This window comes from Euleptes europaea, chromosome 15 (assembly GCF_029931775.1).
Source record: "Euleptes europaea isolate rEulEur1 chromosome 15, rEulEur1.hap1, whole genome shotgun sequence".
NCBI classification, from domain to species: Eukaryota; Metazoa; Chordata; class Lepidosauria; order Squamata; family Sphaerodactylidae; genus Euleptes; species Euleptes europaea.
In genome coordinates this window covers 43,476,921-43,493,884 of record NC_079326.1, presented here as the reverse complement: position 1 = coordinate 43,493,884, position 16,964 = coordinate 43,476,921, and the positions used below count along the sequence as shown (strand labels likewise).

Below are 16,964 nucleotides of genomic sequence, written 5' to 3'. Positions count from 1 at the left end.
TTGCATTACCATTTTTTAAAGACAAAAGCTTAGCGCCGTGCTCTGATTCAGAAACATCTCTTTTGATTTTATTTTTTCTTCAACACCTGGCCTGGAGAAGAAGTCTATAATTTGAAAATTCACAGGCTACATTCTAGACACTGGGTTGAATCCCACAGATCAGTTCATGCTACAGTAGCACCTTCCTCTATCGCAGAGGTCCCCAACTTTTTTGAGCCTTGGGGCAACTTCAGGATTCTCACATGGCGTGGTGGGTGCAGTGACAAAATAGTTGCTAAAAATGACTGCTGAAAGAGGTGTGGCCAGCCACAAAACGGCTGACACAGGCTGCAGCTTACCTTCAGTTACACATTGAAGACCTGTGTGCTGAGGTGGTAGCTGCTGCTAAAGCAAATTTTTTAAAAAATCTGCACAGCCTTTCTGGGCAAAGGCCCCATCTGGCCTTGCCCACTTCCTAAAAACACTTGGTGGGGCCCAGAAAAGGTGTTGATGGGTGCCATGGCGCCCATGGGAACCACATTGAGGACCTCTGCCCTAGCAGGCATCTTTCTCTGATACAAGAGTCAGGGAAAGGATCCTTGTAGCAGCGGAAGGAACCGCCATTATTGGGAAATCCATAGGCTCCAACCCATTGGTTTAAATTATCATTATACTTACCCTGTGCATTTTGTTATAATGGGAAGACATCACTTCCTTATTTTGATCTACTTTCAAACTGTGTATCATTTGGGTACTGTGATAATCACTTGTATCTTCTGATACATAGGGTTGCCAACCTCCAGGTGGTGGCAGGAGATCTCCTGCTATTACAACTGATCTGCAGCTGATAGAGATCAGTTTACCTGGAGAAAATGGCTGCTTTGGCAATTGGACTCTATAGCATTGAAGTCCCTCCCCTCCCCAAACCACACCCTTTCTCAAGCTCCACCCCCAAACCTCCCGCCGATGGCGAAGAGGGACCTGGCAATCCTACTGATACACCATCTATATACCTTGAGGTGATTGTGTTTACCCTTTTTTGTCCTCTAGACAAAAGGCCTTTGTCAATATCCCAGCTATAAGACACAGGGCATGATATTCCCCGAGTATAATAAGATGATTCCCCCCCCCCCAGCCCTCTCCTACTAAATTGAACAAATGCATACTTAGCTGAAACATCAATCGAACTATCTAAAGAACTTTATAATTATATACAGCTTTCTCTGGGAATTGCAGCTGGCTAGCTTTTAAAATATGAAAATTTAATGCTTTAATGGATATTCCCAAATAGGGTTGCAGCATGGAGATTCCATTTTATGCTATTCCCCATTACTTTTTAGTACTTTCAGAATCAGCATCCTTTTTATTATTATTTTTTAAACTAAGGGTGCTTTCACACATGCCAAATAGTGCACTTTCAATCCACTTTCATTGTACTTTGCAGCTGGATGTTACTGTGTGAAATGGCAAAATCCACTTGCAAACGATCATTAAAGTGGATTGAAAGTGTATTGAAAGTGCAGTCTTTATCTTACTGTGGGAACCTTCCTTTGGTGCCAGTGTAATGTTTCACTTCTTTATTAGCTCTCTGAATCAAGCAATTGCTGCCTTGTGTTCTACTCATTCTACTCATGGGCTGGATATTTCTTTCACAGAACAATTAAATATATATATATATATATATTGAGGCTTCGTCTCCTGATGTTTTTCACTGAATGGCCAAAGTGTACTCAAGAGACGTGACACAGGGATTCTACTATTTTCTTCACATCCAGTTTTAAAAGATGGGCTTACTGTTTCATTTGTGTGTGTTACTTTTGCACAGTGGTTTTTTGTTTTCTTTTTGTTCAAAAAAAGATGCCGACATTCATATATAAGGTTGTACCAATTACTACTAATCCCACCCCCACAGGAATCAGGAGAGGGTACCAAAAAGATACTGATACTCAGTACTCAGTATCAGTGAGTATCACCACAAAAAAAGCCTGCTTTTTGCATATCACAACATTTTGGTAATATGTTTCATCCATCTCTGTATTGCTACTTATCAGGTTGTTGTACAGGGAGACGTCATTTTAAAATCTCCGTCTGTCTTTTTGTTTCATCTGACATTTCCCCAATGATCCTTTTTTCAATATGTATTTTAGTTTTGGTTTTAATTGTTGTAATATGTTTTTGTAATGTTTTAACTATTAGCCACCTTGGTATTGGGATATTTGGTTGATATAGAAGAGTTTGCCCAATATTTGTTGTAGTGTATTTTTATAGAATGCTTTACTGGCTTATACGTTAATCATTAGAAATTGTTGGCGAATGGGGTTGCCAACCTCCAGGTACTAGCTGGACATTACTTGCTATCACAACTGATCTCTAGCCGATAGAGATCAGTTCACCTGGAGAAGATGGCCGCTTTGGCCATTGGACCCCAATGAAGTCCCTCCCCTCCCCAAACCTGACCCTCCTCACGCTCCGCCCCAAAAACCCCTCCCCGGTGGCGAAGAGGGACCTGGCAACCCTATTGGAGAGGGTTTTTTTTTTTAATGAAGAAGAGGTAAATTACAGTGTCAACTAAGAAAAAAAAAGTGTACAGGAATAAAGTATAGAGAAATGAAGTGTGACACACGCAAGTGTGAATCGGACCACAGAGAGCTGCAGAATTATTATGATTATGGGGCTGTTCTGTGATAAAATCAGAGATGGTTCCCCTGTTTGATTTTTTTATGCTATTAATAGCAGTGACACATTCATAGATTACAATTCCTACCTCATTGAATTGTTGGTGGCGAAACTCCCATTCGTTTTGTTTGGAGCCAGAGTTTCAAACATGGGCTTCGAAAGGCCGAGCAAGCTATCTTTCTTTCTCGGTTTGTCTCTTAAATTAGTCCAAATGTTTTGCGTATTTGAAAGAAACAATGCGTTGCCAGATGCCAGTGATTTCTCGGAATGTGTTGTTCTCGGTGACGTACGTGGTGTCTTCTGCGGAGCGGCTTGCGGCCTAAACGCCAGTGTCATTTTCTCAGCTGTTCTGTCGCGGGGAATCAAACAGCTGCGGCCTAATACCCCAGGCTGCTTCTGGCACGCTCTGTGTTTCTAGCAATAGATTTAATTTACTGACCCTGTGGCATGGTTTAAAAGTGTCTGTGATTTCCCTTGCACCGAATAAATGCTCTTCCTTAGACAGTACTTCATTCTAAAGGAGCGAGGACAGCTCCCTTTTGATGCATATCATATAGGTATGCATAGGTTACTTGCGGAGAAGTGAAGGGCTTTGTTGTTTAATAATCATGTTTTGTTTAATTTGACCACTGAGGAAGGCCCAAGAGGCTGAAAGGCATATGGTCTTCGGGTCATTTATAACTGTATATCATCAACGGTGTTGATTATTTTTGTAACTGTTTATAACGGTGGTTTTAGATGTAGCCTGTAGTCCGATTTCCAGGCCCAGTGTTTTAATCCATTTTATTGTGTACATCTAATAAATACATTACTTTATAAGAATTTTTAGTTTTCAGCTCAACCCTTAGGATGGATCCCTGGGCGTTGAGGTTCAACAAAACGTAACATTACTAACAATGAAATGAAGAGGGTGCCATTTTGGGTTTCAGTGATCAGTGGGCTCATAGATGGGGAGATACACAGGAATGTTCCAGAATCGGTTTTAATTGGATTGGATTGTGAGAAACAAGATGCGTTTTCAGGAACTTGTGTTTATTATTTTATGCCTCATAATAATCAGTGATATAGATACTCCTCAGAGGAATAATAATAGATGGCTTGAAACAAAAGTGGGGGCTACCTCTCAGCCTTCCTCTTATTAATAAAATAACTCCAAAATGATAGCAAGAATTTTGAATTTTTGCATTCCTTTCAACACAACTACATTTAGAAAATTATTCCTCCTCTTCCCTCATCTCTGTCGCAGCACATCTTCATCACTCCTGGTTTTTGTTACTGTGGTAGTGGAAAGTGCTATGAAGTCAGGGGCTGTGGCTCAGCAGTAGAGCATCTGCTTGGCATGCAGAAGGTCCCAGGTTCAATCCCTGGCATCTCCAGTAAAAGGGACTAGGCAAGTAGGTGATGTGAAAGACCTCACCCTGAGACCCTGGAGAGCCGCTGCTTGTCTGAGTAGACAATACTGACTTTGATGGACCAAGGGTCTGATTCAGTGTAAGGCAGCTTTGTGTGTTCATGTAGCTGCATTATGGTGATCCTGCAGGGTTTTCAAGGCAAGATATGACAGAGGTGGTTTTGCATTGCATGCTTCTGCGTGGCGATCCTGGACTTCCTTGATAGTCTCCCACCCAAGTACTAACCAGGGCCGACCCTGCTTAGCTTCCAAGATCTGATGAGTTTGGGCTAGCTTGGTCTATCCAGGTCAGGACTTTTGTTATTGTACACTGTAATATTTGTGATATGGGGAATGTTGTTTAAGGAATGGTACTTTAATGTAGGGCTTGGACATAGGGTAACTGCTGAAATAGGTGGTGCTCCACAAAATGTTATGCTGCATTGTGGCTCAAAATCTCCAGGATGTGTTTATCCTTACAGTTAGGGCTGTTGAAAAAAAAATCGGTACAGTTCGGCTTCGGCAAAATTCGGCTCTTTTAAATTTGGGCCGTGCCGAAGTCCAAACTCCCCCGCTTTGGATCCCCAAAATTAGGGCGAGATCCGGAGTTCGGGGGAAAATTCCCCCCCCCCGCAGGCCTTCACGGGGCTTCCCTGAAGGCTCGCGGGAGGGGGGTGGAACAGATCTGCGCCTCCCAGCTGGGAGGCGCAGATCTGTTTAAAGGGCCCCCAGCGCGCCTTCAGGGAAGCCCCGTGAAGGCACGCGCGGGGGGGGGGGGAGCCGAACCCCGAATTTGCCAAATTCATTTGCCGAACACCCTGAAGTCGGGGAATTCAGCTCCCCTGTTTCCCGCCTTTTTTAAATTCGGTTCGTCCCGAACCGGAGACCGCCGAATCGGGAGAAATTTGGCGGGTTTTGGGTCCGGAACAAACCGAATCGACAGCCCTACTTACAGTGTCTGATCCAGTGGGTAGATCAAGATCACCAATGAGAAATGGCTTTGAAATTTGAGACAGGGTTTGGATGCAAAGTCTGGAAAATATTAGAGCAGCGGTTCCCAAATGTTTTGAGTCATGGAGCACTTTTCAGGAGAGAAAAGTGATTCACTGATTTGCATCAAGCACGTATTTACTAACCAAATGACAGTAGTATTTTGCTTTCCAATCTCTTCACAGAGCACTAGGAGATGTTTTGTGCAGCACCAAGTGCTTCGTGAAGCACAGGTTGGGAACCACTGTATTAAAGTAACACCCCTCCCCCTTGAGTGCAAGTTTCATTTTGGGACCTCTGCCTGCTGGGTAGGGCCAGCCCTGAATGCATGGGATTGGTCATAGTTAGAGGTGCAGGCACTAAACTTTGGTTGCTTCCATAAGGATGTTTAGCTCTGCTTTACTTCTCAAACTGCAGCATTCCCCCTCACAAGCTTCCAAACAACCTTGTCCACTTTCAAAGTTTGCCTGGGCCTCACTGCAGTTTCCCCCCCAAATCTAGTCTTTCCAGAAAGATCATACTCAAAATGGGTTTCATCACTCACTGTGTGGATATGAAGGGATGGTGTTTTTGATCTTCCCATCCACACCATTTCTCCTCAGTATCACCATATGTCCCCTATTATGTATGCAAAGGTTATACACAAGCCGGAGACAGAGTTCCAACATCAACCCTTTATTGAAATGACAGTGGAGAGAGAACTGGGCTAACTGCAAAACACCCCAACTTATATACAATTCCCAACCACCCGGAGCCACATCCCCAAGTCCGTGGTTGGACGGTCAAAGACCACAGTCCAATAGGAAAAAACAGATGACGGAGCCTGGAGCAGGGCCTCAAGCTCAAAACAGCTCAGCCCAGCTGAGTTCAACAGTTCAGCAGTTCAATAGTTTGGCATAGACGTTATGCCAGTGGTTCTCAACCTGGGGCCATATGGCTCCCCCGGGGGGGAGCAGGATTTTCCAAGGGGACCACAGTTGAAAATTGCATAAATGGGGGGCCATGGCACGAGACTAGGGGGCCACAGAGGGAAGTGAGAAGTGAAGAAAGAAGTTCCCTTGTTCCCTTGCATGTGAACATTGTTGTTTATTAGTGCGTTGTATTCCCTTTTTGTGGAGTATTTTTTATAAATTTCAGTTTCCCAATAAGAACTGCATGTGTGCATTTTGTGTGGCTGTTTATGCTTCTTTGTTCCTTGGCTATTTACAAACAAAACATTTAAATAGCTACCTTTCTACCGGTAGGACAGGGGGACCACAGGAAGGAAACAAGATCGGAAGGGGGCCACAGTCGGAAAAAGGTTGAGAACCACTGCCTTACACCAACTAAATATATTACATCCACCATCCTTCCCCTTCTGCCAGTGTGGTTTTAAAAAGCAAACAAAAAGGGGAGGTACTATATTGCTACAGTATTAGCCACTACTAGTTTTTTTTATTAGCAAAAGCAGTCGTGGGGAGGGACACAGGACCAGCAGACACAAGGGGATCCCAAGGAAAACATAGAGAATTCCCCATTTGAACACTCCATTGCAGCAGCTGTGTATTATCAACACTGCAGTTATGATGTAAGGGTCGGCGTTGATAGCCCCATCACGTCTTCTCAAGATTTGGCACTTCTTTAATGGTTTGGTCCATTGCTCAGTCAAAACAGCATTTGACAAATGTCCAAAAATTGACTTGAAGAAATTGACTTTTTTAAAAATTCAGAATGACTAACAAATACAAGGCGTTTTAGAAGGCAAAGAAGAAATGTCAGTTTAAAGCTACTCGACTAAGGGTGTGTGTCAAACTCACATCTCTCTCAAGGATGATAAACTCAATGGTGTTGTCTATTTTTAACCGTCTGTTCTTTCCTTTTGGCAGAGCGATCAGTGCTAGCTGAGCTCTTTGACAGACTGAAGCCAAGCAACCCTGTATGTTGCCTTCTGCAATGACCGGCAGACATACACAGCTGCAGAAAAGCAGCCTTTTCCCATGAAGCCGGGTCCTACGACAACTATGTCAAGCAAGAATAGTTCCAACAGTCCACCTTCTACGACAACAGTTAGTTCCGTCTTTGTCCAGGCTGGGGATTGCAGAATAGTCATAGCTATACTTAAGGTAAGCTCAGTGGATCTTAACAGTTGCGTCTGCAGCTCTGCAACCTCAACTTGCTTGACGTTTGGTCATTTCTATTCATATTTCTGCACACATCGGTTGCTGCAGCAGATGAATGGAAAACTTTGGGGAAGGTGTTATTTTGTTGTCCTAATCTGAGTAGGAGAATTTCTCATTAATTCGTGTGGAATAGAATGATTTAAGACCATTAAGGGTCAACCGCAGATATCAAGCCACACCAGGGCAAATAAAAATGTTCTTATTCTTTGAATAATATAACTTTACATTAAAGCAGTGACACAGCAATACTTATTGGGGCATGTTTACTTATACAACTCAACCTTTATTTTATTGTAACTGTGCCAATTAAGAATATTTAACAGTGGGGTGGGGTTGTTGTTTTTTGGTATTATACATAAATATACAAAGAGCATTGGTAGACAGATTATGTATATCATTGTGCTAGATTCTTTTTGGCGCAAGTAGTGAATCATTAATGCATGAACAAATAATTAATGTTCCTAGGATGCAAACCTCTGTTTTAGAAAGGGAAAAGTCTTTACTGTCTTATGTATATCATTGTGCTAGATTCTTTTTGGCGCAAGTAGTGAATCATTAATGCATGAACAAATAATTAATGTTCCTAGGATGCAAACCTCTGTTTTAGAAAGGGAAAAGTCTTTACTGTCTTAACTGGAATGGTTTAGCTTTACTTTGAAATACGATTTCATTTTCAACATAAGTAATTCACAAATAGAAAGTACTTCATCTCAAACCAGATCCACTAAAACTTAACATGGCATCACATTGTTTCTGGATGGAACAGAAGCTTGTATTTTAATGGGCCCAAATGTCTTAGATAAAGCATTTACACATACATACATTAGTACTTTTTATTTTTATTTTATTTGCATTTTAGTGTGGAAAATGGGTAGAGCTCCAGTTGTCTGAGTCGGTACCAAATTTGTTAGAAATTGGCGGCAATCAGGAAGAGACCAAAAAATTATTACAGGATCATGAACTCATCTTGTCTAAGCTTAAGGTAAGCCATGCAATTCTAATAACTAGAATACTACAGGCCGTGTTACGCTTTGCATGTGAAAACTAGAATTGATGGTTAAACCACAGGCCTTAGGCCTAGGGTTGTTTGATCAAGCTTTAGCACCGGACTTAGATTTTGGGGATCACTCTTGGGGCTTCAGGAGCCCTGTGGCGCAGAGTGGTAAGCTGCAGTACTGCAGTCCAACCTCTTCTCATGACCTTCATTCAATCCCGACGGAAGTCCGTTTCAGGTAGCCGGCTCAAGGTTGACTCAGCCTTCCATCCTTCCGAGGTCGGTAAAATGAGTACCCAGCTTGCTGGGGGTAAAGGGAAGATGACTGGGAAAGGCACTGGCAAACCACCCCGTAAACAAAGTCTGCCTAGTAAACGTCGGGATGTGACGTCACCCCATGGGTCAGGAATGACCTGATGCTTGCACAGGGGGCCTTTGCCTTTACCTTGGGGCTTCAAGTAGAAGTCTTAGGGCCATCAACTCTCAATAGCCTTTTAAAAATTTCTATAAGCAGCCCTGCTTGTCGTAAAGTGGATGCAATTTTCTGGCAGTAATACGTGGCAATTTCATTTTACCGCGTTCTTTCTCTGTCATTTGTTGTGGTAAATAATCTATCTCTTCAAAGCCATCTGGTTGTCATTTCACACATTCACAGACACTGTATGCTATATTACCTTGTGATGTATGGAGATATTACCATTAATACTGGTATGCAAAGTTTCACCACCTGGTTATGCCTAGGGTTGTCACTTCCTTGGTGGGGGTGGGGTATATCCCAACTCTGCCTCTCGTTTCCCACTGCCACTCCAAGAAGGGGTGGGAGGTTTTTTTTAATGACAGTTGGGCTAATGGCTTTTTATTTGCATAAACTCTGAAATGACATCATGTCTCTCAAGGAATTGCCAGAAACTCTATGGTAATCCTCCCCTCATGTCCCCACCCCCATGCACATTTGCCTACTGGTTGCCAGCATGGTGTAGTGGTTAAGAACGATGGACTCTAATCTGGAGAGCTGTGTTTGATTTCCCACTCCTCCACATGAAGCCTGCTGGGTGATGTTGGGCCAGTCACAGTTCTCTCAGAACTACCTACCTCAGAACTACCTACCTGCTGTGGGGTGCCCCGGGGCTGGCGTAAGTCACCCTGTGCTGGCGTCCATGCCACTTTGCACAACACAAGTGGCACGGACGCCGGTGTAGGGGTCACTCTGGTTCCTATGTGGCTCCGCCCTCCTTCACGAATGGGCTGCCCGCCTCTATTCAAGATGGTTCACCTGGCCAGTTGGCAACCCTATCACAACCTTATTTAATCTTCCTTGTGTATTTGTCAGTTAGTTTCATCAAAATAGTCCCCATGGCTTTGGGAAATGTTCTCAAACTTTGTTAAACTGATGTTCACAAAACAAGGCAGTAAACAATCCGAGCCTTACCACCTGCCATCCACAAAACCATAGCAGCCATTTTAAAATCCTGTGTGGTCACACATGCTTCCACATGCAGGAGTTCATGCTTGGCACATGTTGGCAAATGTTAGCGGTGGAAAACCCACTGGTTGTAGTAGCAAGCGGCACAAAGCTTAATCTTGTAACTGAGAGTGGCTACCACCAGGCACTGCTCTGCCTAGGATTTTCAAGAGCTTTCCCGTGGCTAATATTATGTGCTCAATGGCTGTGTAAATTGGTCTTAAGAGAAAATGAATATGAACCAGCTGTTAGAGCTCACTCTGAAGCATGTTACAACCTGCTATAAGGGCCCTCTTGGCATCTATATGTTACAGTCATTTTCTTTTTCCCCCCACTAGGTTCCATGGTAGTTGTTTATACAAAATAAATAATTGCAGCAGCCTGCACACTTTGCTGGAGGCCAAAATGTTTCATTTGGTGTACTGAAAAGTTTGAAGGGCTATTTCACTGCTAGTGGATATCTATCAGTCTTTTATAAGTGGACTGGTTAACAATTATTTTTTACGCATGCAGCTAAAGGTAGTGGTAGGAAGCAGAAGGCAATTCAAGGGAGTTCTAAAGAATGGTATATCTTCTGAGAAACACATGTATTAGTATCAATCAATCAATCAGTCCCTTTACTGGAATAATATTAGTATATATATATGTGTGTGAGAGTGTGTGTGGGTAGCCACAGGCCTGACCTGACCTGGATAGCCACAGGCTAGCCTGATCGCGTCAGATCTCAGAAGCTAAGCAGGGTCGGCCCTGGTTAGTATTTGGATGGGCAACCCCCAAGGAACCAACAGAGTCATGATGCGGAGGCAGGCGATGGCAAACCACCTGCATCTCTTGCCTTGAAAACCCTATGGGGTCGCCATAAGTCAGCTGTGACTTGACACGAAGTGACTTGATAAGTGGCTTGAAGAAGTGACTTGACTTGAAAAGAAGTGAGGTGTCTGGTTTCATAGAATTATGTTCTAAAGTGACTTTGTAAAACACATTCTTGAAATGTTGTGTGAGAATTATACCTCTTCTGCACAAAAGAGTAGATGACAATGTAAAATTCCTCCTAGACTGAAGCTCTTTAGAATGCTGGTGGTTCGGCACACTGCATGATTAACCGTGCAATCCTCTTTAGAATTGCACTGTACATGTTCCCCATGGGACTTACAAAAATGTGGAACCTGACACAAAATGTGTGGTTCTGGGGTGGGTGGTGGGTGGAAGAGTGTGCAGTTCCAAACGGACATGCATGCAGTTCAAAAATTCAAGTCATGCAAAAGTTGTATTACATGAGCGGGTGTAAAAAGTGTCCAGCAACAACAATGGACTGCTCTTGAGTAATCCACACTCTTTTAGAACCCCACAGACCTTACTCAGACATACCTATTTTTGTTCCCTCTATCAAAGTAGGGTTGCCAGGGCCAGGTCTGTGATGAAGTTCACTGGTTGGGTGTGGAGTTCCCTAGCTGGAATAGCAACTGCAATTGGAAAATTGAGAGAAAAGTGTGTTTGGATAATAGATTGTCTGCCTGATAACTGTAGTTGCAGCCCTCTAGCATAGAAAGCTAGGCATGGAGAAGATGATAGTAACTTTTGGCAATTTCGCATCCTTTCAGATACGTTTCCATGAAGAGCCCACTGTCCCCTTTTGATCTCATGGTCTTGGTGGCTGTCTCAGATTCACTGCTTTTACAAGCTGGCTCTGCAGTTGGGTGTATTTATTATCTGTGGGCATTAGGCTACGGTTGCCAGGTCCCTCTTTGCCACCAGTGGAAGGTTTTTGGGGCGGAGGCTGAGGAGGGCGAGGTTTGGGGAGGGACTTCAATACCATAGAGTCCAGTTGCCAAAGCGGCCATTTTCTCCAGGTGAACTGATCTTTATTGACTGGAGATCAGTTGTAATAGCAGGAGATCTCCAGTTAGTACCTGGAGGTTGGGAACCCTATGCCAAAGACACTGCCCTACAAACTCTTCTGCAACTCTCCGCAGAATATTTACCTTTGGTTTAGGGATGAAGGAGACCCTTCTAGATCATAGGCAAATGTTATGAAGAAGATGGTGATGCCGGAAAATATCCAGTGCGACATTCTTAACAGAGAACTAATTGTGGTAAAGTTAGGTGACACATTTGTGAAAGTATGAGAGCACAGAGGTCTGGTCCCCAATTCCTTTTTTAAAAAACCTTCAGAGTTATGTAAAGATTCTACCAAATACAACAGGACAATACTTAGGGACAAAAATATTGAGCTTTGAGAAGAGAGAACTTTTCTATCGAGATTTACCTTTGTAAGAGGACTTTAGCCAGTTATTGATCTCAAAGTGACACTTGAGAAAGGTGAGTTCCCACCTTTCCCAAGATCTGTCTTCGCTCTAGATGGAAAAATGGTTTCTGCCTCTTGACACAATATGACAGTTGAGAGTCATAGACCGCACAAACATACACACAGTGTGATTTCTCTTTGGCCATTTTTGCATGGTCAATTTTGATGGTTGCTCAAGGCGTTTTTTAAAAATGCGACTTTAAAAATGCCTTTTCACGGTCCCGATGCAAAAGGAGAAGTTCCACTCCCCCCACTTGCCTGCTCCTTTGTTCCTGTTCGCATAGCCATTAGCATATGCATAGCTAACTCGCCTCTGTTGTTTTGCATTGTTCCTTGAGGAGGATTCTTCACTGGCAAACACAAAGGATTGAGTTAAATGGGCTCTTTAGTAATGCAAAGCAGGTATGCGCTGGCTTAGCAGTCACTTCTGGAATGACAGTTCAGCATGCAAAATTCAAAAAAATATGCAGGGCAATTCAGCCTGGAACGTGCTGCTAATTACCATGCAAAAATGTACAGGTGTGTCATAGTGCTGTGTACTGCATGCCCAGATCACTTATCACGAGCATCAAAATTTTCCTTTTATTTAAAAAAAAAAAAAAAACACCCCTGCTTCCCCATATTAAGACCAAAAAAATCCCTGCACATGGAAAACTGGAAGTTTGTGGCATGGATCTGTGGAATGGATTAATACTTGGCAATTACATCAGCCGGCCTGTCCACCAGCCTGTGTGGGAAGCATTTGCAACACGGTTGTTCCCCAGGCATCCAGGTAATTATGACTCAGACTTTTAGCCTGTTTCAAGGAACAAATTGGCCAGACTCCCAATTACCTGCATGAGGACATACTATCTATCTAGGACACCTTTTGCTTTAATTAGCATGCCCCATGGACCCTTAATATGCAATACCTACCTAATCTCCCCAGCCTCAGCCCTGGAACAACTACAAAGCACATCCTTTCTCGGAGAACTTAATTGACTAATTATGAGATAAATTGTGAAAGCACAAAGCAACAGCGTCAGTTACTGTTCTCTTAGAGCAAAGTCTCATCTCTGTTGTGACAGACATAGGCAGCTCAAGTCTGATTTCCCCTCTTCCCCCCCCCCACATAGAAGAAGAAGAAGAAGAAGAAGAAGAGTTGGTTTTTATATGCTGACTTTCTCTGCCACTTAAGGGAGAATCACCTTCCCTTCCCCTCCCCACAACAGACACCCTGTGAGGTAGGCGATGCTGAGAGAGTGTGAGTAGCCCAAGGTCAGCCAGCTGGCTTCATGTGTAGGAGTGGGGAAACAAATCCAGTTCACCAGATTAGCCTCCACCTCTCATGTGGAGCAGTGGGGAATGAAACCCGATTCTCCAAATCAGCGTCCACTGCTCCAGACCACTGCTCTTAACCACTACACCACCCTGGCTCTCCGTAGCTGTACAATTTGCTTTATGGTGATTTTTGTCAATTGCCTTTTCCTACCATTTGCTCATTAACAACAAAGTCATAAGCATATACATATGACACATAGATGCCTAGAATGTATAAAAATACATGAAGTGTAAAAAGCGTATAATAAATTTATACATGTTCAACCTTTTCCTACCGTAGGCCTCCATTTCTTTCCCTCCCAGAATTCCCTGACTCTGGGGGTTCCCTGACGAATTCCCTCAATTGGGGGGTTCACTGACCCTGAACAGTGCATTTGGTAGGGAGGCGTGGAGGGTGTTTGTGGAAGTCTCACTCCAGCATGGTGTAGTGGTTAAGAGCAGTGGTTTGGAGCGGTGGACTCTGATCTGGAGAACCAGGTTAGATTCTCCACTCCTCCACGTGAGCGGCGGAGGCTAATCTGGTGAATTGGATTTGTTTCCTCACTCCTACCCATGAAGCCAGCTGCGTGACCTTGGGCTAGTCATAGCTGTCTCATCCCCACCTACCTCACAGGGTGTCTGTTGTGGGGAGGAGACGGGAAGGTGATTATAAGCCGCTTTGATTCTTCCTTAAGTGGTAGAGAAAGTTGGCATATAAAAACCAATTCTTCTTCTTTTTATTCTTCTTCTTCCTCCTCCTCCTCCTCCTTCTTCTTCCAGAAATCCCTTCAGTCAACAGAGATTTATGTGTAGGATTCGAGCTTGCCATTATTTTGGTATCTTTCTGTCAAAATGCTTTTTTCCCCTTGGATGCTAAGCAATGATAGGAATGATGACAAAGCTGATGATGATAATACTGAGTACTCAAGATAACATGATTGGCAACATTAGCTTAATATTAATTACAATTGCTTCCCCAAGGAAAGGAAACTTAGAGTGTGGTACCATCTATCTGTTGATGATGCCCATCTCTGTCTTGCATTTTCAGCAAGGAGATTATGGAAGGCTTGAATTAGGCGCCCAAGGACAGGGATGGTACTTGAGGAGGGTGAACAGTCAAAAAGATGACAAGATGGAGATGCTAATACTGGGTGCTCGTTCTGTCTGGATGGGGCGTCACTATGTCTAAGGGAGCAAAATAGTTTGATGGTGCTTTAGTTTTGATGTCCCATCCTGGTGAACATGGCTAGGAGAGTGTTTTGCAACCTAGGCTGGTGCACCAGTTGCAGTTCTTTTCGAGAAAACCTGGCTACTATTACCACGTTGGTAACTTTAAGGCTGGACTACTGTAATGTGCTCTATATGGATCTGCCTTTGAAGACTGTTCAAAAATTATGTTTAGTCCAGAACTCAGCAGAGTGATTGCTACTGGAAGTGAGCTTGTTATCAGGAGGGGGCAGAGTACTTTGGAACGGTGAAATAATTCCAGTGTCTTCAAATACATTTGCAGGTACAATTATAAGTGTTTCTTTTGACCTTTGAATCTCTGAATGCCTGGGCTCCAATTACGTGGAAAAGTATTTCCTCCACTATGAACCTTTGTGAATGCTAAGATCTGCAGTGGTGTTCTTGCACTGACTCTCATCTTTTGCTGAAGTTAGATTGGTAGGGATAGGTAACAGATCCTTTTCAGTAATCGCACAAATGCTCTGGAATGCTTTCCTTAGGAAAGTTTGCAGGGTCAGATGTTGCAGTTTATATTAAAAAATCACAATGACATTTACATGCTTGCAAGACCTTGGGTAGCATTTAAAACTTTTCTGCTAGTCAGTGTGTTGCATTTAAAACTGTTCCACTGACCTCTGTTTACATTGTTTTTCCTCAGCTGGGTTTATTTCAGGTTGTGTGTATGTGTTTTTAATAGATTGATGAATCACACAATTTTACTGATCGTTGTTTTATTATGTTGCAAGCCACTCATTTCATACCAAAATAATCAGTTCTAATCCCTCTGGTCTTGCCATAGTACAGGTTTGGGGCTTAAAGTAAGGATATTTTGCAAGCACGCCCAAGCATCTCTTGATAGGAGGTGATTTCCTAAGCCAGCTTCTCACGGTTTACTGAGGAGGAAGAAGAGTGTGGTGTGGTTTTTATACCCCAATTTTCTCTACCTTTAAGGAGTCTCAAACTGGTTTACAATCACCTTTCCTTCCTCTCCTCACAACAGACACCTTAGAATAATAGAGTTGGAAGGTACCACCAGGGTCATCTAGTGGTCCCTTCCAACTCTATGATTCTAAGGTGTCTTTTGTGAGGTAGGTGGGGTTGAGACAGCTCTAAGAGAACTGTGACTAGCCCAAGCTCACCCAGATGGCTTCATGTGCAGGAGTGGGGAATCAAACCCAGTTCTCCAGATTAGAGTCCACCGCTCATGTGGAGGAGTGAGGAATCAAACCCGGTTCTCCAGATTAGAGTCTGCCGCTCATGTGGTGGAGTGGGGAATCAAACCCGGTTCTCCAGATTAGAATCTGCCTCTTATGTGGAGGAGTGGGGAATCAAACCTGGTTCTCCAGATAGAGTCCACTAACCACTACACCACACTGGGGTTGGAGAAGTGGCCTCCTAAAATCTGAGTCTTCACCATTTTGAACTAACACTGTTCAGCATAGGGGGGAATAGTAGTGGAGAGTCAGTTCTTCTTGGTATACCATTGGGCATGTAAACCAGGAAAAGTTAAGCTCAGCAGAAATGGAGCCAGGATAGGCTTGCCTGTGACACAGGCATACCCTATAGATAGGGTAATCCACACCAAGGGATGGGTGGTTTAATATGCATACAAATAAGGTACTTATAAACCCAGTTTGATCTAGCTTTTGGCATGTGGAATCTTCACGTTTGGGGATGGGTAGACATTAACAATTGTATAATAGTCCTATCACCTGTAGCAATGATAAGATGCCTGCATTCATGCAAAAACCCGATCTCTTTAATATGAGTATTATGGCAACTATCTCCGAATTATTCTGGCGAAAGCTGTTGTTACATTTCCTGCTTTATGATTAATAGGGAACTTCCTTTCAAAGGGGTTACAAGATTCATGTGAATGCATCTGCAAATTCTTGATTGCTTGCCAAAGCCCTGTTCTTTGTCACAATAAAGGTCACAGAGAGCCGTAATAGAGAACCTGGAAAATCCACTTTTAGAGCGCTAACTTTCTTTTTAAAAAGACAGCATCAATAACTTGAACCACATTCTTTTGGATACATTTTTGGTTGCTTTTAATTACTTTCATTTTCCCATTTGCAGAACCTACATTGCAGAATGGTAATCTATATGCTAATATTCAAGAGGAACAAATTTGTAGTGGAAATGCATTTTTTTAAAAAGAAAAATATTACATTGCTTTTTAGCATTTCTAATCCTTGACTTTTAAAGCAAAGGAATATTGGGGACATATTTACTTTTCAGTATGTTAGATGTTTATTATATTATCTGATAATCTTGTTGCACGAAGTTATTTCCATTGAATTATAGAGGTGTTTCATAGTGACAGTGTAAGGTTAAAGTTCTGTGCTTTCCCCATTATAAAATAGATTCCGTGGGGTTTTTGCAGTTAAAAAATAACCTTTTAAAATGACATTGTGAGCCTGCTAGTATCTCTACTTTCATAAGCATCTTGTTTATAAAGGCAATCTTCATCCACCCAAGGG

The 16,964-nt window shown here is 42.9% G+C and overlaps 1 protein-coding gene across 1 annotated transcript in view; it reads left to right on the top strand.

Moving 5' to 3' along the window:
- Positions 1–6,928: 6,928 nt before the first annotated feature.
- Positions 6,929–16,964, top strand: part of CCDC141 (coiled-coil domain containing 141) — a 116,776-nt gene continuing 106,740 nt past the window's right edge. The window contains exons 1-2 of the mRNA XM_056861530.1: positions 6,929–7,137; positions 8,054–8,176. Coding sequence (XP_056717508.1) covers positions 7,012–7,137; positions 8,054–8,176 — 249 coding nt within the window. The 5' untranslated portion in view covers positions 6,929–7,011. The remainder of the gene's footprint in view (positions 7,138–8,053; positions 8,177–16,964) is intronic.